General features: G+C 36.0%; 1 protein-coding gene across 3 annotated transcripts in view; it reads left to right on the top strand.

Moving 5' to 3' along the window:
- The window catches only part of GALNT3 (polypeptide N-acetylgalactosaminyltransferase 3), a 34,212-nt gene that overhangs the window by 8,178 nt on the left and 2,208 nt on the right, over nt 1-23,826 (top strand). For 2 of the 3 annotated variants that reach the window (XM_034426659.3, XM_087881997.1), the window contains exons 2-10: nt 1,562-2,148; nt 3,251-3,423; nt 6,526-6,675; nt 9,212-9,446; nt 11,120-11,237; nt 11,598-11,798; nt 17,581-17,712; nt 19,011-19,112; nt 21,628-21,780. In XM_034426659.3, coding sequence (XP_034282550.1) covers nt 1,634-2,148; nt 3,251-3,423; nt 6,526-6,675; nt 9,212-9,446; nt 11,120-11,237; nt 11,598-11,798; nt 17,581-17,712; nt 19,011-19,112; nt 21,628-21,780 — 1,779 coding nt within the window. In that variant the 5' untranslated portion in view covers nt 1,562-1,633. Of the gene's footprint in view, nt 1-1,561; nt 2,149-3,250; nt 3,424-6,525; nt 6,676-9,211; nt 9,447-11,119; nt 11,238-11,597; nt 11,799-17,580; nt 17,713-19,010; nt 19,113-20,595; nt 20,688-21,627; nt 21,781-23,826 lie in introns of all 3 variants that reach the window. The other variant, XR_015731150.1, reaches the window with a different exon arrangement.

Raw genomic sequence — 23,826 nt, 5'->3', positions numbered from 1 at the left:
CCATTGAGTCAGTGGTTAGTAGTTAGGGAGTCTAGAAAATCTGAAGCTTTGTTCATCTTACTGAGTTTTAATCTATCTAAATCTAAATCTGAGTAATGAATATAAAATACTTTACTTTGCTGATATGGCTCTACCACTCTGGACTACTCCTGAACTAGAATTTTCCTACAAGTTCATAATTTTTAAAGAGATTTATTATGGAAGGTAATACTGAAAGGTGATACAGATTTTCTTTTATTTGTGCATATGGCTATTGGGCAACTTTTCAAATAATTTGATTATAGTAAATGATATATACAGTTTGGATGAATTTTTTTTGCTGTACAAAAACTAATATGTGATTTAAGACATAGGATTCCAATCTTGCATAAGGTAATATGGCTGAAGGGCTAGCGCACATCTGTTGTAGAGCAACATTCTTTCCAATGCTACAGGAGAGATCATCTCTAATACTTGATTGGGCAAGATGCTTATCAAATAATAAATAGCATATACTATTCTGATTTAGACATAGTTCTTGTTCTCCAAAGCAAAATGCCTAGCAGGTAGCAACACATTCAGAAGTAATGTGAGAGACATACTGGTAAGTATCCATCCATCTGGAAAATTAGAATTGCTACCATGTCAAATAAATGCATAACATTACAGTGCAGCTTAACCTCTCTGTCCTCTCAAATGACATAGAACTGGATATAAATAATCTGTTGCTTAATACTAGTTTTTCTTTTACTGTCTGGCAATCAAAAATACAACCAGAAGTTTAATTTGAAAAAAGAAAAAAAATGCAGTGGTTCTAATTAAAGTTTAACTTTTACTATTTGGATGGTACTGTTTTAATATGTTTCACTGCAATTTCAATATGGATGTTTCTTCAAGTAGAAATGATTCTCTGCCAATAGGGAAATTGTAAAAATGGTTTTGCTAATCTTACTTTCAAAAATCTTCAACCATTCAAAGGTGTAAAAATGGATTTGAAACATATCTGAAAATGCATATAGGGTACCGAAAGAGAAAATGGAGATTTAACTCAGGATGCGCAAAACATTTTGTCTTTTCAATCCCCAAAATGGGCCATCTGAATGTTCCAGAGGTGATCAACTGAGAAACCGGCATTAATGGAAAAGGACCATTTTAAAGTTGGATCATATCCAAAACACTCAAAATAGAAGTACCTTTACAAAGTTGGAACACTTCCAAAACACAATGACTCATTTTGAAGTTTGAATCACCTGTTTCAGGGATACATAGCAGAATATTGTGAACTTTCTTAAGATTCATAGCCCCAAGTGGCTGTTTATGGCTAATAATTAAAAATTTTAGAGCATCTGATCTAAAAGATATAGAAGACTGTACCTCAAGGGATAAGAATAAATTGGCAGGTGTATCTAATAAGGGTTCTTATGGGATTCAAATACTCTAATAAGTTTAGAAAAAGAGCATTATTTCAGTAATCCTGAAACGTAGAGTCTGTGAATTTATTACGATATTAATTTAAACTGTTGCAATTATTTTTATGAATAAACATAATTAGTATAATTTAACCTTTTTTTAAATCTTGCAGGTTTTCCCATTTTGTGAACTTTTTTGTATAAAAGAAAACATTTTTTGCAGCACTTCTATATGTCGACTCTCCATGATGACTTATATGAGAATGTTACGGCGCTTCATAATGAAACAGTTTTCCCAGAAGAAACTTTGGAAGTTTACCTTCGTTATTTTTGTCTTCTTAATATTTTTGGTTTTGTTACAACGAGAAGTAGGTGTTCAAGATTTTAATGAGGAACCAGGAATGCCATCTCATGATGAAAAGAAAACTGTATTAGATCTAGTGTTAAATGCTGTGAACAACATTAAGGCTGCAAAACCAAAAATGCAAATAAAAGCACCTCTTAGGCAGACTCATAATGCTGAACAGAAGCATTGTTTACCAGGATATTACACAGCTGCAGAACTGACTCCTTACCTTGAGCGCCCCCCTCAGGATCCTAATACTCCAGGGGCTTCTGGTAAAGCATTCAAAATGATCAGTTTAAGCCCAGATGAACGGAAAGAGAAAGAGCATGGTGAAGAAAAGCATTGCTTTAATTTATTTGCAAGTGATAGGATTTCTTTACATCGAGATCTAGGACCAGACACACGACCACCTGAGTATGTTGAAATGTATTTGGATTTAAGAGCAAATATTCTAGTTTTCGGTTAAAAATATGTAAAATATTAGAAAAGGGTGTCTTGAGCTTCCATTTCTGTATTAAGATGTGAACTGTGACTACTGTTATTATAGCTTCCCCCCCATGCCACATCATCCCTGTGGAAATAAAATTGGCCCCCATCTTGACACTCCTTCAGTCTTTCTGAAGACATTATTTTGCCAGGGTAATATGGGACTCATGATTGGTTGGATTGTTATCGTCAGGGGTATGCGGGTATATTAGGTTTTGTATTGGGATTTTATTTTTGTAAGTTGTCCAGTGTCACTGTGAGTGAGTAAGATGTCTAAAAAAAAATTTAATAAATAGATAAAATAAATAAATAAATAAAATAATTGCTAATTCTTACATCTGTAGGTATACTACAGATATATATATACCTATATCTGAAGTAGTTGATAGCAAATCATGCTATCAATGCTAAGAAATCTTGAAAAATTTATGTGGGATTAGAGTACTTCCAATACATTGATTAAACTCTTATTGACAATTTTTCAGCAGAAGTCTTCTGTTTATTTTAAACTTGAGTAATTTGCTAATTATGATGAAGCTTTGTGGGTAATTATTTTAAATCTTTATATTCCCTCATAATGTCAGCCTTATAAAGTGGATGAGATAGGAAATTTCACCAAATGATCTTAATTCTACTTTATTGTAGCCCATATTAGTAGAATCTTGCAAGTCTGAAAGTATAGATCTCATCCCCAAGAAATTAGTAAAGGCTGCTTCTGTATCTCTTGCCGCACCCAATTTTCAACTATAGACTATGCTGTCTCTTTATCTGAGCATTCCCTAGACAGCATCTCTGGGCCCAGTCTCTCAAGGTCATTTCCACATACAATGTGATACACAGATTATCACTTTATTGTTATAATGAGATTCTTAAAAAATACCTGTGCCATGTTACTTTCGTTACATGTTTTTTAAAAAATAATAATGAAATAGTTCTACCATACATGCAAAGCTCATTATCTGTACCATGAGTATTAAGATGTAACATTTCTTATTCATTTTTCCCCATAAACTATGGTTTTATTCCCCAGATGTATTGAACAGAAATTTAAGCGCTGTCCTCCATTGCCAACTACAAGTGTCATCATAGTGTTTCACAATGAAGCATGGTCAACTCTTCTGAGAACAGTTTATAGTGTGATGCATACTTCCCCTGCAATATTATTGAAAGAAATAATTTTGGTAGATGATGCCAGTGTAGACGGTAAGACACTATCTATATAGATTATTTTCATATTTGGTTTTCTTCTAATTAATATATCCTGGAAATATACACATTTTTCTTCAATAAAGAAGAGACAGCCCTTTCAAGAGATGAATTATCCACCTCCCATATACTGTACCTACATTTACATACAAATAGTCCTTGATTTAGGACCATTCTTTTAGCAACTGCTTGAAATTACAACGATGATGGAAAAAGTGACTTCACACAACCATTCCCACAATCGTGGTCAAAATTGGAGCGCCTGGCAACCCATGGTTTCCAGTGTCACAAGGTCATAATGATCGCCATTTGTAATTTCAGCCAACTTTTTATAAGCAAAATCAATGGGAGAAACTGGATTTGCTTAACAACATTGGTGATTTGCTTAACAACCTTGGCAAAAAAGGGTAAAATTGGGCACAACTCACTGACCACCTCTATAGTGATTGAAGTTCCAATCCAAACTGGTTGTAAGTTGTGGTCTATCTGTACAATGTAGATACATCCACATATGCATTTAAACTGAATTAGTTTGAGTTCACTTTTTTTTGGCTCAGTTCAATCCAAGTCAAATTATGGTTAAGGTTATTTTACATCTAGATCTCAATTGATCAAGCTAGAATTGGAAATCACGTGCCAAATTGTTTTAACAGTATGGTTGAACTGGTTGGTTTTATGCAATGCTTGATATGATGCCAAACCTGATAAATTGCTGCAAAACTATTGCTTTTTCTTGAAGGTCTGTTATGCTATAAAGCAGGAACATTTTTTCTTTTTTTCTTAAAATTTTTTGTTTATTTAAAGATACGAACAAAACAAAACAAGTAAAAACAAGACATACCAAACATATACACAGAAAAAAAGGTATAATCTTATCAAAGTTATCGCAACTATAGTCTGTTATGTAATTCTCATTTGTATGTTTGACTCCTCTCTCATTGGGTCCTTTATGTTGTGTTTAAACTTTTTAAAGTCCCTATTGGCCTACGGTAAATAGTTTGTGTTTCTATATCTATCTTAGGTTCCACTGACCATTTCCTGGTCCTGTTTTTTCCTTTTCCTATCTTCCAACCAAGTGTACCACTTATCCCATACTAAATAATAATCATGTTCTTCCTTATCTTGAAGTTCCTTTGTGAGTCTGTCCATTTTTGCACATTCCATGATCTTGCTAATTACTTTCTCCTTGCTTGGTATGTCATTACTCTTCCAATTTTGTGCAAAAATTATGCGTGCTGCCGTTGTTATGTGAACTATTAGGTATTTTATTTCCTTTTCATATTGTCCAGATATAATGCCTAGTAGGAAGGTTTCTGGCTTCATTTCTATTCTGTGTTGTGTGATTTGTTCTATTTGTGTTTTGATCATTCGCCAGTATTGTTTTGCCTTTGGGCAGGTCCACCATGTATGATAGTAAGTTCCTTTGTTTAGCTTACATTTCCAGCATGTTGAAGATGTGTTAGGAAACATTCTTGCCAACCTGGCCAGAGGGAGATGCCATCTATAAAACATTTTAAGCAAGTTTTCCTTATAGGGTACAGACATTGTCAGTTTGTAGTTTATTGTCCATAATTTTTCCCACTTATCTAATTTGATGTTATGGCTGAAATTCTTTGCCCAGCTTAACATATTGTCCTGGACTACCTCCTCTTCTAATTTATATGCTCGTAAATAATTGCAGACTTTTTTATCAGTTTATCCTGTGGTCCTTGTAAGTTTTTGTCTAGTTTGTTTTGGCCTTTTTGGAATTCAAATTGGGTCAAATCCTTCTGATATCTTGATTTTATTTGTAGGTAGGGCCACCAGTCAATGTCTGCACCCATCTCAGCAGGAACATTTTTTCTAATGAAGATATTTCTTGGTGATCGAAAATAAAGGACGTGGAATTCTAAATCATATGTAGATAGCGTTACATTGAGAAGCTGAAGATGGATGTTTCTGAATTAAGTCACAGACTGTCTTTGCATGCCACAGTTACTTAGATTCATGTTAGAGAATACAGTGCATCAATTAATCCTGACGGTTCTTCCCCTACAGTGGCCATTACTGGCTGTGTTTATGGCTTAACATATTGTTGAAATACAGGATGTTCAATCTTTTTATCCTCACCTAACTAGTAACTGAATCCATTAAAGCAATTGTGGGGAAGCTCAGTACTGCAAAGAAGGGAAGGGCGGGCATATATGGGCAATAAGTTATTTATCTTGGTTCTGAGCTAATCAACAATATCTTTTTTTTTTGTTATCAAAGGAAAAAACTAGCTGATATTACATGTTTAATCATATACATAGTAGAATATGGCATAGGATGTGCCCCTTTGTCTTGTTAATCAGTAAGTATTTTCCTAGTATATCAGTTGTCAGTTTCCAACTTTTTCTTCTGTCTTCTAAAAGCATCATTCTGATTAGAACAGCTTGTCTTGTTGCTGATTGTTCCTATTGCATGACACTGCTGCAACCATTAATGCAGTTGAATAATATTCTATCTATCTATGTGTAGTCCATTGAGATCTAAGATTATCATTTTGGATTATGTTTATGTAGGACTTGGTGGAATGTTATTCCCTTGAATTAATGATAAATGTGATACACATTTATCACACGGTAATTCATATTGAGAACATATTTCTTAAACAATATTCTCCATCAACAATTATTCTCTTTAAAGCATTGGCCATAGTCTTTAAGTCAGGATGAGCTAATCTTTAATTTTTCTTTTAAAATATAACACTTGCCTATAACAATATTCATTATAAAGTGCTTGATCGTAAAGCCAAATTGCTTTAAATGATACAAAATAATGTTCATTTGAGTCCAACTAAATATATGGATTACTTTTTCCAAAAGCACAAAAATTTGCCAAAGCTTAATTTTACTAGTAGGTGTTAGCAATTACAATTTTGCTGAATTAAGGTGGTACTTATTTGGTTGTTTATTCATTTTTTAGTAATCAGATGGTAAGGAAGCTTTTAGAATTATAACCATGGTCATTGAAAAATTACATCATTTTTTATTTTCTTCACTGATTAATTGATCCTAACAAGTAAACTTTAACAATGTTTTTGTTGAAGGTATAGAAAATGACTTGTTCTCTTTTCAGACTACTTGCAGGATAAACTGGATGATTACGTGAAACAATTCCAAATAGTTAAAGTTGTCCGACAAAAGGAAAGAAAGGGGCTTATCACTGCTCGGCTGTTAGGTGCTTCAGTAGCTACTGGAGAAACCCTGACTTTTTTGGATGCACACTGTAAGTATGTCTAGATAGCTCAGTGAACACTAGAGGAGCACTAAGTAATTTGAGACCATATTGTCCTATTTTGTCATTGAATTTCTATCTAATCTAAAATTAGGATGCACTGACATAGGGAAGTTACTGTAGCTCATTTCAGGATCAAGTTGCTTATGGTGAGCTCTTTTCCAGATTGGAATGAATATTCTGAGGTCAAGGTGTTTTAATTGCAAAACATGCTGCATGTCTCTAAAGGAATAATAATGTGAAAAATATGCTAAAATACAATAAAAGAAATCCATATAGTATGTGTGTGATTTTCTTCTGAATTATTTTTTTAAATTTAATAGGAGCATTGCAGATGACATTTTTCATCTTGTTGGGGTGGGAAATAGTTTTTTGTTTCTTAAAAGTGAAAGATAGATTCTCAAGTCAGTATTTACAGTACATGGGGTTACATAACAAAATCTGGCATGCAAATGGTTGCATAAAATATGCATAAAATGGTTGGGATTTTTATAGTGTTACAGAGGAACTGAGAAAATAGACAAGCTTTAGAATTCCATAGCCCCACTGCATCATTTAACCTGCTATTTCTCAAACTTGAGAACATTGAGATGTTGCCATCATAGCTTCTTATTTAGTAATTCAGAACTTAAAAGGTACACTTCTGAACATTAATAAAGAGAGTTGAAGGCAGATCTCAGGAGTAATTAATAATAATTGAGTAATTCCAAATAAGTAAGTAAGTAAGTGAATTCTTGGCAGAGAATTGTTAGGCAGAAATAGTGATTTGATAAAAATATTTATGAGCACATGTATATTTTTTCCTGTCTTTATCCATTAAAATAAAACTAAAACCAGTGCCCAGTAAATGGTACTGTGGATCTCCATGATTAGAAAACACATGTTCTCTGCCCTTTTTCAAAACCATTCATTCCTTTCCAATAACACCTAAATATGTCAAGTGCTGCTAGAAGTGGTTGTTCTATCAGGTCTTCTAAAACTTTTATGAACTCTGACCAGGAATACGTTTCCAGTGTCTTGAAATATGGAAAGAAAAACATCTCTGAACTTGCATGGAATACTTTTATTTCCTTGAATCACAACAGGCTGCCAATTCCTTGCACATTTAAAATTCAAGAACAGTTTGCTTCCAAGCACCCGCAGAGCTTAGTCTTTTCAAAATAAAGGTTAAACCAATATAATTTTATAGTATCAAAAACAAATAAATATTGCCAGAATTTAAGCAAAAACCAAAATATCCACTAGTTGTGAACATTGCCAGAATTTGTTAAAGAACAAATTGAAGGCACAATTAGAAGTACATTGAGTATACTGAGATTTAAGTTGATTTTTTTAAAAAGTGGGAAAGAATAGGATATCTTCGCTACCAATTCCTAATTAGCCCAAAAAAGAAATAAAGTCCTGTTTTTCTTTATTATTTCTTCTTTCCTAGGTGTGATCACTAAATTTTAAACATTATGTTTGAAAAGGCACTTTTTATTTAATTTAGTGTTCCTCTTGGCTAATTCAAAATTCCTTCCAGTAAACAGGAGAAATAAGGAAAAAAACCTAACACATATTACAAGTTTTCTTTTGAGTACTTAGACTTTTGACAAGAGAGTTGAGTGTGAGGAAACAGAATTAGTAATTGAATATTACTACTTTGCTTTCTTACCTTTATGTACAGTAGTAGGCAGAGGTATTGTGTTTCCATTTCTCAGGACTTAGACTTAGCTACTTGTAAAATGCATAAGGCAAGAAAGATGAAAAGAAAATGCAGCTGCTTCTTTAGAATTATTTTGTGAAATTTCCCTCGGACAACTTTTTAAACTCTGAAAACATTTCTGCAGTTGATGGATGTATATGCTGCTGAAAGAACTGCAGCTGAATGAGAAATTAGACTATGCTGATTTCAGAGAAGCATCCAAGTTTATTCACAGGTTTAATTCTCCATTTTCTGAAGCACTTTTATATGTTGACTGTCCGTGATGACTTATATGCGAATGCTACGGCACTTCATAACGAAACAATTTTCCCAGAAGAAACTTTGGAAGTTTACCTTCGTTACTTTGAATTTGTCTACATCTGTATAAATCTTTGTTCTTTCCCTTCTTTGTGCCTTTGTTAATATGTTGGCTGTTATTTACCAAAATAACAGTACTGAATTAAGTTTGAAACCTGAAGAATAAATTTAATATAAAATTAATAAAACAATATTTGGCTTATTCAGAGGGTTAATTAAAATTTCAAGATTTTTTACAATATTTATATGGCTTCAGACACATTTAACTTTTTTTCCCTTTCAAATAACTTTTAGGCTATGAAAATGATTTAAAATTATATTTTCCCCTGACAATACATATTTAGCGTTATTTATTGATAATTGTTCATAAACTGTTGAAGTATTTATGAAATTGATAAAAAAAAGTGTCCTGCAGAACAGTTCTTAAAAATAATTTCCAGGGACTAAAATTGTATTTATAGTTGAAGTGTATTTGAAATGTTCTTGTGCGTGTGGAAAAACTGTTTGCTTGTTTCTGTCTTTTAGGTGAGTGCTTTTATGGATGGCTAGAACCTTTACTAGCCAGAATAGCTGAAAATTATACTTGTGTTGTAAGCCCTGATATTTCATCTATTGACCTCAATACTTTTGAGTTTAATAAACCTTCTCCTTATGGTCAAAACCACAACAGAGGAAATTTTGACTGGAGTTTATCCTTTGGCTGGGAATCTCTCCCAGAACATGAAAACAAAAAAAGGAAAGATGAAACCTATCCTATTAAGTAAGTAATGAAATGTGAGTTATTCGCTTTTATCGATAGTTTCGTTACGCTTGTTTTGGGAATAAAATACAAAAGAACAAAAAGTTCTATGTTTTTATATTACGTATCTGCCTATGCAGTTTTCATCTCTCAGATATATTTATTTGCACCCAAAGAGAGTCTGGTCCACTTAATGTGTGCAAAAATTAATAAAAAATAAGCTCTATCCACTCAGTGTAAAAACTGAGTTGCTTTGAAATGAGAAATGAGTGGCAAATAAATTTAATAAATAAATTAAAGATGGTACATAACTGAATAACTGCAATGCAGTCTTTGAAATAATTCCATGCTGTATGCCCAAGCGTGGAGTATTTTTCCTCAGGTTTTGTGAAGGAGATGGGAGAAATGTAATGTTTATTCAGCTCTGAGAAAGTAAGAAGTATAAGGAAGGAACTCATAACAGCCTCACCATGACCTTTTTGTCTTTAAGGGGAGTGGTGAAGGTTTTGGACAAGGCTTTCTTTTAATACATCCTACAACAATAAAGTAGAATGCTGGAATCTCTGGAAAGCTCTTTCCTGACACTGCTTAAAAGGTTGGCCTATCTCAAAAGGCTGACACCAAGGATGAATAGTTTGACTAACTGTTACACCAAGGATCAATAGTTTGACTAACTGTTAATGGATTGTGCACAGAGAAGAATTGATTTTAGAACTTTTAGAATATTACAGAATATAGGTTATATATAATTCACAAATGAAGGCAAATATACGTGTCCCAGGAAAATGTTGCAGGATCCAATTTGAGTCAGTCATGGGGACCAGAAGTTTAATTTTCCAAGCTTTTAGACTCACGTGGGAATCCATCCTCAGGGAACTTCTCTCAAGACTGCTGACTGACTGCTGTATGGATTTATACTGTAATCCATTTCAAAAAAAAGAGAGAGAAAAGTTCTATGGGGGAGGAGGGGGCTCCAGTGCAAGTCTGAAAGCTTGGAAATCTAAACCTCTGTCCCTGTGACTGACCCAGATTGGTTCCTAGATATAATTCACTTGAAATTTACATTAGGTTTTATTTTATTTCTTTGTAATGACTGATTTTTGAAAAGTTATAGAATATGTTGACTTTTCAGTGATTTAATTTTACTGTAGCAATATTTTTATGTTAGGCTGGAAGGATGTTAAATCAAATAAGATTATTTATCCTCAGATATCAAAAGTCTTCATTTTTAACCCCAGGAAAACACTTGTCTGTTTCTGATTTTGAAATAGATTACAGTATAAGTTCAGGCAGCAGTCAGTCATTTTCATAAATGTGTGTTCCACTGCTATTGATGTGTTGCTTACGCTTTGATATAGAATTATATTTAGTGATGTCATTTCACTGACATACAGTTCTCTCAGAATAGAATAAACCCCACTGCTCTTTCACAACACTCCAAATTTTCTTCAAGAAGCTGGGATATGATGGTAAAAGAACAGAATTAGTAAGGTATTTCATTGTATGAGGGGTTTTACACTTGTGTAACATTGGATGTATTTGTTTGGTGGTGGTAGTTCAGTTGATCAGATTTATTTGAAGAAAGATAAAGTTAAGGTCTTATATATAAAATAAAAATATGTTTCAGGCAGATGGAGAAGTTCCTGGCTTCATAAAGCTTTCTCTCTCTTAATTTCTCTCTCATCCTCTGGCAGAACACCAACTTTTGCAGGAGGTCTTTTTTCAATATCAAAGGACTATTTTTATAGAATTGGAAGCTATGATGAAGAAATGGAAATATGGGGAGGAGAAAATCTAGAAATGTCTTTCCGAGTAAGTTAATAGAGTATTCACATGTCTTTTACTGGCAACGTGACTGTCTACATTAGGCTAAGATTTCTTAAACCTTTTACCTCCACTCTGCAGACAGAGCAGATAAATTAACCTAACCATGTGATATTGATGGCCTAGAAAAATAAAATGATGTGTAGATTCTAGAAGTGGTACCCGTGGCTTGGTCAGCATATTATTAATTCATGCTTAGTTCATATTTAAAAAAACCTACTTTGTTTTAGTATTATCTGTGTCACAACACCACACTTTAAATCTTCTTAGTACGTACGCGTTCCTGTAGCACTCTCACCTGATAGCAGCTACTGAAGGTTTTACTGAATACAGCTCTGTATTTTTCAGGTGTGGCAGTGTGGGGGTCAGTTGGAAATTATACCTTGCTCAGTTGTGGGTCATGTGTTTCGCAGCAAGAGCCCCCATACCTTTCCAAAAGGAACTCAAGTGATTACCCGGAATCAAGTTCGCCTTGCAGAAGTATGGATGGATGAATATAAATATATATTTTATCGGAGAAACACAGAAGCAACAAAAATTGTTAAACAAGTAGGTGGCGATGGTGGTGGTATTAGAAATCAGTTGCTTCATTGAAATTCTTGGTGAGCAAAAATTATTATTTATTTAGGCACTATATATGTGTATGATTTGCTTTGCTTGGCAAAATATTGAATAGAATAATAGCCAGTTATAGTTTACTTAGTATTTTGTAATCTTAGACCTTGAGTGATTGAGTCAGGTTCATTTGTCTATCCATCCAACTAGAATTGGAGGAATCTTTTGGAAGAATTTCATTAATCAAAATGAAAGAACTGAGAAAACGTGAATATGCTTTAAATAAATTAGAGTTAATCGATTGTATGAATATTAGAAAGCTAGTTCTAGAACTATGCTTTTTTTTTCTTCCTAGCATTCTTCCTACAAGTGCAGGGTCTGCTTTTCTTGGATCAACTGAGTGTTGATCCATTGGTTGTGACAAGAATTGACTAACTTATCATCCAAGCCTGATGTCATAGATTGAGAGTGAGTGACTGGCCCAAATTCACTCAGCTGGCTTTCATGCCTAAGGTGAGACTAGAACTCATAGTCTCCTGATTTCTAGCTCGGTGCCTTTAAATATACAGCATATGTGCATCTGTGTCTATATATGTGGATAAGTATGTATATTATGTTTATTGGATAAGTACAATATTCAATGGTGCGATATAAGTACAATATGACTCGCCATGTGCGAATAGGCGGCAATATAAATTCAATAAATAAATAAATAAATATTCAATATTCAATATTCAATGAAATTCAGTGGTGAAAAAAGTAAGATTCTACATTTAGGCAAGAAAAACAAAATGCACAGGTACAGTATATGTGGTACGTTGCTCAATAGTGGTGACTGTGAGAGGGATCTTGGAGTCCTAGTGGACAACCGTTTAAATATGAGCCAGCAGTGTACTGCAGCTGCCAAAAAAGCCAACACAGTTCTAGCCTGCATAAGCAAAGGGGTAGAATCAAGATCATGTGAAGTGTTAATACCACTTTATAATGCCTTGGTAAGGCCACACTTGGAATATTGCATCCAGTTTTGGTTGCCACGATGTAAAAAAGCTGTTGAGACTCTAGAAAGAGTGCAGAGAAGAGCAACAAAGATGATTAGGGGACTGGAGGCTAAAGCATGAAGAAATGTTGCTGGGTATGTCTAGTTTAATGAATGTGATCATCATCAGCAACCTTCCCAGCTGACTTCAGACCATCAAAAGTCAATGGGAGAGGCCAGTTCTACCTAAAGACATGATTATTCACTTAACTGCAGTGATTTGCTTAAAAACTGACAGAAAAGGTGGTAAAATCAGGGGTGACTCATTTAACAGCCACTTTCTAAGCAATGCTAATTCTGGTCGCAATGGTGGTTGTAAGCCAAGGACTACCTGTAAACTTATTTAATTGTTTTTTTTTAATTGTGTGTGAGTACTTTTTTTTATGAAAACTGTATCTTAAGCAACTTAGGAAATTTTTAGAAGAAATGTAAACAACATAAACTGAATTATATAAACTTAAAGATTTCATATATTCCGAGCTCGTATCAGCCAGGAAAAAAAAAATATTTCTATTTTCTGAGGACCCAGAATGGAGACCACTTACATCCTAGAGTTACTCTCTGTGATGAGAGGACATGGTGTTGCAAGCAACATGGTCCCAGACATAGCCTAAATCAATGCTGCTTACCTGTGAGAGGGATAGATATTTTACGTTTACTTTATATTTTAAAACTAAGCTCCTCAAAACCCCTGCTGTCCAGTTTTCTGCTGCAAACAAATGTTGTAGCAGAAACTGATTTCAGAGAAACAGGCGGGGAGAGAAGGCAAAGAAAGGTTGCAATGGAAAGCAGTGATGTGAAAATGGCAAAAAGCAGTTCGGCACTGATATAAGCCATATGGGAAGTTGATGAGCAAATAAATAGTGTGTACTGGTAGATCTCCGCTTATATAGCAGATGCTGTTCTTCCTTAGGCTGAAGTTTTGCTGAGGCTGCACCGTGCTTTCAGGAACCACTAAAAACAGGCTGCATAGTATATTAAAAATGCATTCACTACTTCATGATTCTCATGGAGGCACTGTGTTCAGCAGCTCTTCAATTTGCAAGATGGAAGCATCATCCACCATTTGAGTCCGATCTCATAATGCTGGTCAGCAGCCTGTTCGTAATTAGGAATTGTTCATAAGCCAGAGGTTCATAACCTGGAGACTTCCTGTAATACACATATCAAGTGTACTGAGGTCATCCATTATCCTTTCTCCACTGAACTTTAAATAACAAAGACTTGCTCAAAGGTGAAATGAGGGAAGCTACGAAGATGGCTTAGCCAGAGCTGATTACTGCAACTGAAAATCTGAAAATCTAGCACTTTTTTGTAGTGTTGTTGTATCTCACTTCAAAAATTGTTTCAAATTGACTGCCTTATCTTGCAGCAAAATGAGAGGAATGCTATTAGACACTATGCAAAAAGGGCAAAGAAGCCATTTATGGACATGGACATACACACATCAGTGGCCACCAGTAATCTGTATGGAAATAGATTTGCTGGTAAAGCAGCTAAAGTGTGGTAAAACCACCAAGTACAGTCACATAGCAACAAAAGCAATTAAGAACAACGGGGAATGGTGGGCCTCAATTTTAACTTCTTTTTTCACTTTTATTAACCACACTGCATGTGTCCTCAAAGATTGGAAAACGGCAGTATTAATCCCTACATTTTATAAAGTTGAGGAAAAGTTACTTCCAAACTGTAGACCTATCAGCCTGCTGAGTATAGTCCGAAAATTGTATGCCAGACATCTGTACGGTTGATTAATGGTTTGGATGGAGTCTGAAAATATTCTGGCAAAGCAGCAATTTGGCTTTCATCCTGGCTTTCTTTTTTACACCCAGCCTTTATATCAAACCATCTGGCAGAAAAATAAACCAAATTTATCTCTATATGCAACAGCAGTTGATTTTTAATCTGACCTGATCTTAAACTACAAATTGTTTTCAGTGACAGTCGATCACTGGCTATTTCTTCTGATGCTGACATTATCTAAAAGTTCATATTTAAGGATCTTTTGAAATACCCATTGCTGAGGGAATTTCTATTTTCAGAGGTATTAGGCAGGGCTGCATCTTGGTTCCACTATTTTTAATTTATATATTCATTGCTCACCTAGATATTTAGACTATCGTCCACCAAAATTTGCAAATAAACATCTTGGAATACTACCATAAAAGAGCATTGTGTGCTTTTGTTTCTGTTGTAACAAACAATGTTTAGAGATCAGCAGTGATAAAACTAAAATAAATAAAAAGCCTAGATAGTAGAAATTTGGTTGAAAGAGTCACCACTAAATGTCAGTCCAGAATTGGAGTGCTTTGTTGCTACATGAGAGTAAGGAAAAGTGTAGTCTGTTTTGCTGTATTCTTTCCTTTTTTCAATGTTCCATGACTCAGCTACTTTCAGGTATATAGTTATTTTTAGATGCTATAGTTTTCTCAGATTCTATTTCCCTACTGTCCCTCCATATTTCTGTTCCGTCCCAGGTTAGAAGTAAGGATCGTTAAATAAGACAATGGGTAAATTTGTGGTTTAAATCAAGGTGTGATTAGGCGACAGTTTGTTTCAAACAAAAGATAGTTGTAAAAGTTGGAATAGGTATTCTTAGTATTCATTATAAATTCAAAACTTCTCTTCTCCAAAATAATGAAATAAATTATTGTAAAGAAATTGATTACATTAGTTATAGTAGCACTGACTTAGGTAATAGCAATACCACAAACAAAAGATATCAGCAAAACTGGAAACTGTGAGCTTAGTACTGTATACAGTGTAAATCAAGAATGTCTTCCTGGAAATAAGGAAATGAGTTTCTCTGAAATCTTAATTCTAAGGCATTAATATTTTATAATTCCTAGTACTTTTAAATATGTGGATTAGAGAAATTTTATCTTCGTTTATAAACTTATGAAGATATGTATACCAAGAAGTTCTGTGTACCAGTTGTGAATGAGCTGTTATTTTTCAAATGGAAAGGGCTGTTTTTTCCCCCTCTAATTCAACTACGTTTGTTCATGAAGAACATAATTTGGGATTTCCAAATTACAAGAAGTAGCAAGATATAACTTAACATCTAGGAAGTTTCTCTGGGAGAATGCTCAACAAAAACAAATGAAAAATATTTAACTATATTTGCTATAAACATGTTTAAAATATCTGAAAGTAAGTTGATAGAAACTTCATGACTCCGTTGCTACATGAGCTGCATTGGTTGCCAGTTTGCTTCCGAGTCCAATTCACAGTGTTGCTTATTACTTTTAAAGCCCTTTATGGCATAGATCCAGGATATCTGAGGACGGAATGGGACAATTGGGATAGCTGCCTCACTCCAGCCCCTGCCCCAGCTGACTCACCGTGGCCGCCCCTCCCCAAGCAGTCCTACCCAGCTGCCCCCACAGGCAGTTCACCATGGCACAACTCGTCCCAGCAGATTCACCATGTGGGACAATTGCTCAGGATAACTCGCTAAATGCCAGAGTGAGGGAGAATCTCTCCTCTCCTCCTTGTCTTTCTCCCTGTCTCTTCTCTTCCTCTCTCTCTCCTTCCTTGATCCAGCTTACCATCCCCACCAATATCCCTTGAGCTCTGTGCACCCTCCCTCGTTGCACAAGTAGTAAAACCCAGGGATTTGAATTAAGAGCCTCTTGGGGACACTCGAGGCTTCAAAGAGTCGACCTTAAAATGAATGATGGCACATTGCCCTTCCCCAATTTTAAACTTGGCCAGCTCTTCCAAAAAGTTTAGCACTGGCCCTTTTTTATTTTCAATCTTTGTATATTTGTGACATTTTTTCTTCCAGTAGTCTTGCAGCTGCTGGCCCTGGTTACTGAGCCAACGTCCTGAGTTCTATAGCCCATTTGTCACCATTTGTATAAGATCTCCAACGCATAGTGGACTCCTAGTTGACCCAGGCATAGATTTCTGCAAGTCACATCTCATCATATTGTTTATGGGAGAGACACGCTTCATCTAGCTCCTCTGATGAGACCTGCCTAGTATGGTTGAATTATTATTGCAAATATGTTAATATCAGCTAAACTATGTGATTTTTAATCTCATTTGTTCTTTGGTTAAGGCACCAGGCTAGAAATCAGGAGACAGTGAGTTCTAGATCTATCTTAGACATGAAAGTTGACTGGGTGACTTTGCGACAGTCATTTCCTTTCGGCCCAACTCACCTCATAGGGTGGTTGTTGTCAGGAAAATAAGAGGAGGAAGGAGTATTAGGTATGTTCACCGAACTGAATTATTTATAAAAATAATAAAGGTAGGAAATAAATTAATAAATAAATAAATTTCTTTTAAGAAAAACTGTAAGAGTACGAGCCTGTTTTATGGCTCATCAGGGTAAGAAGCCTGTTTTAAAAATGACTGTTTCCAGCCTTGCAACCCCTGGATCTGTGGACTACAGTTCCCAGGATTTCATAGTTGGCATGGCCAATTGTAAGAATCCAGAGACTTCACATGACTGGCTGTTTGTCAGGGTTATTAAGTGTGATATATATATATATATAGAAAGCAGGGCTACCTCAGGCCATCAAGACCATGACTTCTTCCTTAAAATATGGTAATGGACTATTGTATTCTTCATTTATATCATTTTCTCCCTTTTTGGTCTTAGAAAGTATTTTTACATTTGTTTAACCAAATTAATTTACAAATCACTTTTTTTTTAAACGGGAAAGTATTTCTAATGAAATTCATTATCATGTTTTTCTGTATACTAATTATTTAGCATTGTTTCAACAGAAAACATTTGGCAATCTCTCAAAAAGACATGAGTTAAGACAACAATTACAGTGTAAAAATTTTACCTGGTACCTAAGCAATGTTTTCCCTGAAGCATATGTACCAGATTTGAATCCTACGTTACATGGATTTGTGAGTATTTATTTATTTATGCATATATTTTGTTGTTTTATATATAAAAGGTACAGAATGATGTCTCTTTCTCTCTCCCTCCCCCCTCCCCCCCCCATGTGTGTGAGAGAGAACGAACTGTGGAGTTCTTGATGCTCTCTGAGCTTGTTTGCCTGCAGACATTTCATTCCCCAGCTAAAAAACAACAGTGTGAATATAACATCACTTGCATTGATGATAGTTAATGAAATATCTGCAGGGAAACAACTCAGAGAGCACGAAGAATCTGACAGTTCAACCCTGAGCTAAAGAAACTCTCTTCTATTGGACAGAGAGAGGGAAAGAGATACACATACATACACAGACACATACATACATACATACACACATATACATACATACCGGGATAAATAGATAGATAGATAGATAGATAGATAGATAGATAGATAGATAGATAGATAGATAGATAGATAGATAGATAGATGTGTGTGTGTGCGTGCAATTTTTTAAGTTTAATAAGTTTGCATGAAGTGCTTATATTTGCTTGTCACCACAAGTGTCACTGGATAAGCTTAGTCATGTAGCGTCTTCACAGCAGCTGGCCACCTTCAAAGTGATTCTCTCTGGGAATGGAAGAATTCACCCACAGAGCTCATGCTCATGGATTCCTCACTTCTCACAACTTTTTCATGCTCTTTCTGGAAGTGCCTCTTGATTATGCCACTGGATGCTAGAATTGTGCACAAACTGGTCATATATCTGGGAACCGCAAGTACTCTGCAGATAAGGTTTAGCAGCATTATCAAGAAGATTCTCCACCAAGATTGTGGAACCACTGTATGGCTCAAACTCACTCCAATGGCTGCATGTTGCAGAGCTATGTGTGGGCTATAGGCAGCACTAGTGCACAATCAAGAGGCCCCTTCACTGAGTATATAAAAGAGTCACACAAAATATACAAGCTGACATGAACCATGTGGTGCAAGTGAGAAGACTGTCTTAGTCATCAGTTAAACAAATTGTTCCATAAGTGATAATCATTTGCTGTGCAGAAACCGTATAGGGCCTTGTGACTAAGCTGAGACACTAGGAGAAGAACAGGTATAAATATATATATATATTTCACAGCAAATATTTTCTATGGGAGGAAAAGGAAGAAAGTTTTCATGGGAAGCAATGGATGATTATAGATTCTGAAATCCAATTTCCATTCATTCAAGATTTTGTTACTCTGAAATGCACCACCCACAGTTAAAGGAAACCATCTGTGTATTATAGTTAACCCTAGTCATATGATTCCATTTCAACTTTCTGTTTAGCTAAAAAATGTTGGAAGAAGAACATGTTTGGATGTTGGAGAAAATAATTTAGGCGGCAAGCCACTGATAATGTATACTTGTCATGGGCTTGGAGGAAACCAGGTAAAATTACTTTTTATATATATGTGTATATGTGCCCACATATGTGGTCCTGATAAGTATACAACTTTATGCTCTTTCTGTGCTTTTCTAAACTTGTCACTGTCTGGTTACCATATGATCTATAAAAACAAGTATTTTCCAGTACCGTTAATTTTCTTTTGAAACAGAACTGCACTCTAATATTGGTCTTCAGTGCTCTTTCATGTCAAACCGATGACTATTCTGTCCAGAAGATCTTTCAAGCTATCTGTTAATGTAACACCTTAGAATCTTTTGGAACACAGTAGAAAAGTTGGTGTAGAAAGGATTCCTTAGGGATAAGGAATTATTGTCAAATTAATTTGTATGCTTAATTGTCATGCAATTACATTTTATCTACACAATAGTATATTTGCATCCTTTACCAAGTTGCCATCTACATCTTAGACCAATGTATTGCATTAACGCCAGGTCACATGGTTAGTTCCTGATTCAGTGTGAACCAGAAAATTTTACAATACTTAACCATGGGTAAACCATTGTTTAGATATTGTAATTAAATAACACAATAATGCTTTTAAAACGTTTAAATAACAACAAACATGTCAAGATTCTGTTGTAGATTTTTAATGGCTATTGCTGAAGACGTAACACTGAAATGTATGGGGAGCTCCCATTTCTTTCTTGACTAGCAAAGAAGTCAAGGGATATTATGTCATGCCAGAGAAAATCAAAATGATAGGTGGCAATTTTTTGTTGACGAGGAAATTGTGTGTTGCACCTGTCCAAAAATGGTAGCAAAGCATATAGACACACCTACATGCACATAAAATATTTATTTATTCAATTTCTATAGTGGATATTTCAAACCATTTGACCCTCGGTGGCAAACAATATCACAATAATTAAAACGCAAAAACAGTTACAAATTATACATATAGGCAGCTGAAAGTTCTCTTCATAATTAGGAAACAATTAACACTGCAACCAGATAACAAGGCCACTAATACTTTCAGGACCTCAGTCTCAGGCACATAGCCAGATCTTTAAAGCTTTACAAAAGACTAAAAGGCTGTGGGGCCATCCTGAGCTCCAAAGGAAGAATGTTCCAAAGGGCAGGAGCTTCTGCTGAGAAGGCATGCCTCTTGGTCCTGTCATTCCTTGACTGATGGGACCCGCAGCATTCCCAGTCTACTAGACTGAATTGGACAGGTAGAAAGTATTGGGAGAAGCCAGTCTTTAAGGTAACTTGGTCAAGTATAGCATACTACTCCCCTCAGCTGCCAAAGTCAGGGCAGTTCCAGAGCCAATGCATATCTTCTAATAACTGACCTAATAGCTTTGTTTCTGATTTCTTTAAATTTCTTTTTGACCATGTTACACTGGTTCCTTTTGTGTGTCTGTCTCTGCTTCAGCTCTGTGGCCTTTGTCTATTCTCTCTTTCCTGTCTTGTAAACTTAATAATCTTGACTCTTCCTTCCCTGCTTTTTTTCCTTTCCTCTAGAAGTTTTTGCTGTCAAGGAGAGAGCCACTGTGTGATTGAGCAACCAGGCCCGAGTCATCTGTCCTGTCATACTTAAAACCTCATGCTGGGAGGTCAGAGCTCTTCCTTGTAGTAAAAACCACCTACTATTTTGCATTTCTAGATGGGTGAATATCTAATGAGCATTCCTGGACACAAAGCCAGCTTTTGTTAAAAGCTGAAGAGCAGTATAATATGTTAAAATTCATGTGTCGATATGCTGCACTAATGAAAGAAATGTTCCACTACTGGAAAATTGATTAGAATGTTCCTTATTATTCTATTAAAGCATTTGTTAAATATCAAAGCAAAAGAAAAAATCTTCTAGCTTTGCTATTGATTGATAGTTTCAGTATAGTTTGGGCAAAACTAAGTTCTCCCTTTTTCAGAATTCAGTAGCAATAAATAAATCTTAGATTTCCTTCTGAAATTGCTGGAATTTATCATTTTTAAAGGTTGTTATTTATAGACTCATTAGATATTCCACTGCCTTTCAGGCTAATTCTATTCTCTACAAATTAGTTTCTTGGGAATATGCCATCAGTACATACTTAATTCTCCATAGTTCTCTGCTTTGTGTATCTTGAAGGAAATTATATTTTAGTATTAACAGAACCTTTTAAATGTAGAGGATGCCAGCCTTTCTCAACTGGGGTTCCACAAGATTGAAAAATATTACACAATATATTTTTAAACACCACAGTGCTTACAGTGGTGAGAATTTTTACAGGCAGCAACTCAGCTGCCAGTTTGCCACTTTTTTGTTATAAATGTTGTGAAGCATGGATTATATAGGTTAGAAGTGAATTGTATTTTGAAGTTTTCAGGGTAAAACGGTTGAGAAAGGCTGGATTATGTTATAGGCAGTTACCCTATCTATTATTATTCTTTGGTGACATAAATACCCAACCTGCAAAATGCAATTTTGGCATTTGATTAACATTTCTTTGAAAATTAGAGCAATGAATTTGTATCATTATTCTTCTGAGTGATGGCTGACATTTGTTTATACAGTATTTTGAGTACACTGCACACCATGAAATTAGACACAATATTCAGAAGGAGCTATGCCTACATTATTCTCAAGGAGTAATACAACTTCATGAGTGCGGTTTCAAAGGAAAGACTAGCAGGACTCCTGAAGAAGAGAAATGGGAGCTTCGAAAGGTATTTTTTCTACAAAATATGTTTATTTAGTGCAAAACTTTCAAAAATAGCCTTCTCAAGGTGGCTGTCCCAAATGATAGAGATGGTTTAAGTAAGGATCAAATAGTGCAGGCATACTTTAACATGCCCCCTGCCATCAGACACAATAGACTACAGAGATGGGCATCTTTCTTTCCCTCAGGGTTCACATCCACAACTTTCTCATTCTTGTAAGCAAAAACTCACATCACCATAATGCATCTTTTCTTCTTGCTCGTGTATTCATCCTTTCCCCTCCAACCTTGTCCAAGCCGAGAGTTCTACCAGTTGGTCACCTCTTCAGCTGTTTCCAAAAAAGCTAGGCAGTGATCCAATGAAAGGTTGCTCACAGATTGCATGGAAGCTGCTGAGACTGTATGCAACTGTAGTTTGCCCAAATATATATTGAATATATTCATTATAGCATTTCATTTAAATTTCATAATGGTAACTGTTCTCATTGTCTTAAACAAAACAGACACAGAGAAATAGTATTTTCGTTCTGAACTATGTGAAGTCTTCTAATTCCCATTCCCTTTTTGGCAGGTTGTTACATACAATATTTTTAATTCAGGTATTTTAGTAGCTTCCTTAAATCATAAGGCCACATTTTATTTCAAATATATAAGCTGTTATCTACACTGAATTTCTAAGACTTTAAATCACATAAGTGTTTAAGTTGCTTTCAGTATTACAGTATGTGTGTAGGGAGAGCCTTTTAGTGAATATTGACTCTTGACAGCTGCCCAGACTAATATCTGCAGTTTTCGTGGCAAAATGTTCAGAAGTGCAGTTGTGATTTTTTTTTTTTTTTTGCTAGAGCAGAGAGAGATTGACTGGCCTAAAATCACCCAGATGTCTTTGTGCCTAAGACAGAACTAGAATTCACAGTCTCCCGGTTTCTAGCCTGTCACCTTAACCACTACACCAGACTGGCTGTCAGAGTCTGAAAGTCAATCTTTGTCAATCTTGGTGGTCCTTTGGCACTCAAACAAGCACTAAGGCTACAAAATCTTGAGCAGAGAGGATCTAGGAAGCACATTACAGGTAGTCCCCAACTTATGATCCCTGTTGGGAATGAATTTCCGTTGCTAAGCAATGCGGTAGTAAGCCTGACAACATGTGACTGCATTGCACTACATAGTGACAATGGTCCTGGTTGCTGTCATAACTTCAGATGCCCAGGTCATTAAGCGGGAAGCAGAGGGATTCACAGATGTGGAAGTTTTGGGGGGGGGGGGTGCCCTGGGAGCCTGCTGTGCAGTTGCACATGAGTTGGGTGTTGCTGCAGTGTGGTGCTTGTTCAAGGAAGCCAGGGAAAGAGAGTGCATGTGTGCTAGCCCATGTAGGATATGGCAAGAATATGGTGCAGCTCAGGGCCTTTTTGGTGTGCTTTCTGGGTCTGCAAGAAGCCCCTTAGCCACAGCACAAAGCCACAGCTGCTGTCTCTGGAGGCCTCAGCTGCCACAGCCCAGCAGTGCACTGAAAGGGGTTTCTTGGTCTGTCAGAGGTCTGGGGCTGCAAGAAGCCCCTGAACCATAGCACAAAGCCCAGCTGCAGTCTGGCTCAGCAGCTCAGCACAAAGGGGCTTCTTGTCATCCCAGGAAGCTGCAGCTGCCCGAGTCCAGCCATAGTCTCCCTTACCACCCTGTGCTCTGAGGCCCCTGTCCAACCTATTCTCTACTACCCCAGCTGATATTCATTGTCTTCTTGCTCCTCCTCCTGACGAGGCATGCCTGGCTGACGAGGCAGCTGCTGGGCACGTGAGGCCATCTTCCCCAAATCACATGAAGAAATTGCCATCCACAACCTGGGTAAGTGTGCAGTCAGCAGCGGGAATATGCTTGGTCAGCAGCCAAAGCAAGAAGTCAGCGAATGTCAGCTGGGGAGGGCGGGGCAGGGACTATAAAGGGGCAGTTGTAAGTGCAGGTGAGCTACCAAAGGCCTGAATTTTGATCACATGAGCAGAGGGTAGTGCAACGGGTGTAACTTTGGGGACCAGTTATAAGTCCCTTAGTTCAGTACCAC

This window comes from Pantherophis guttatus, chromosome 1 (assembly GCF_059756535.1).
Source record: "Pantherophis guttatus breed Tessera chromosome 1, ASM5975653v1, whole genome shotgun sequence".
NCBI lineage: Eukaryota > Metazoa > Chordata > Lepidosauria > Squamata > Colubridae > Pantherophis > Pantherophis guttatus.
Note: the sequence above shows the minus strand (reverse complement) of the source record. Positions and strands in the feature narration are given on the sequence as shown.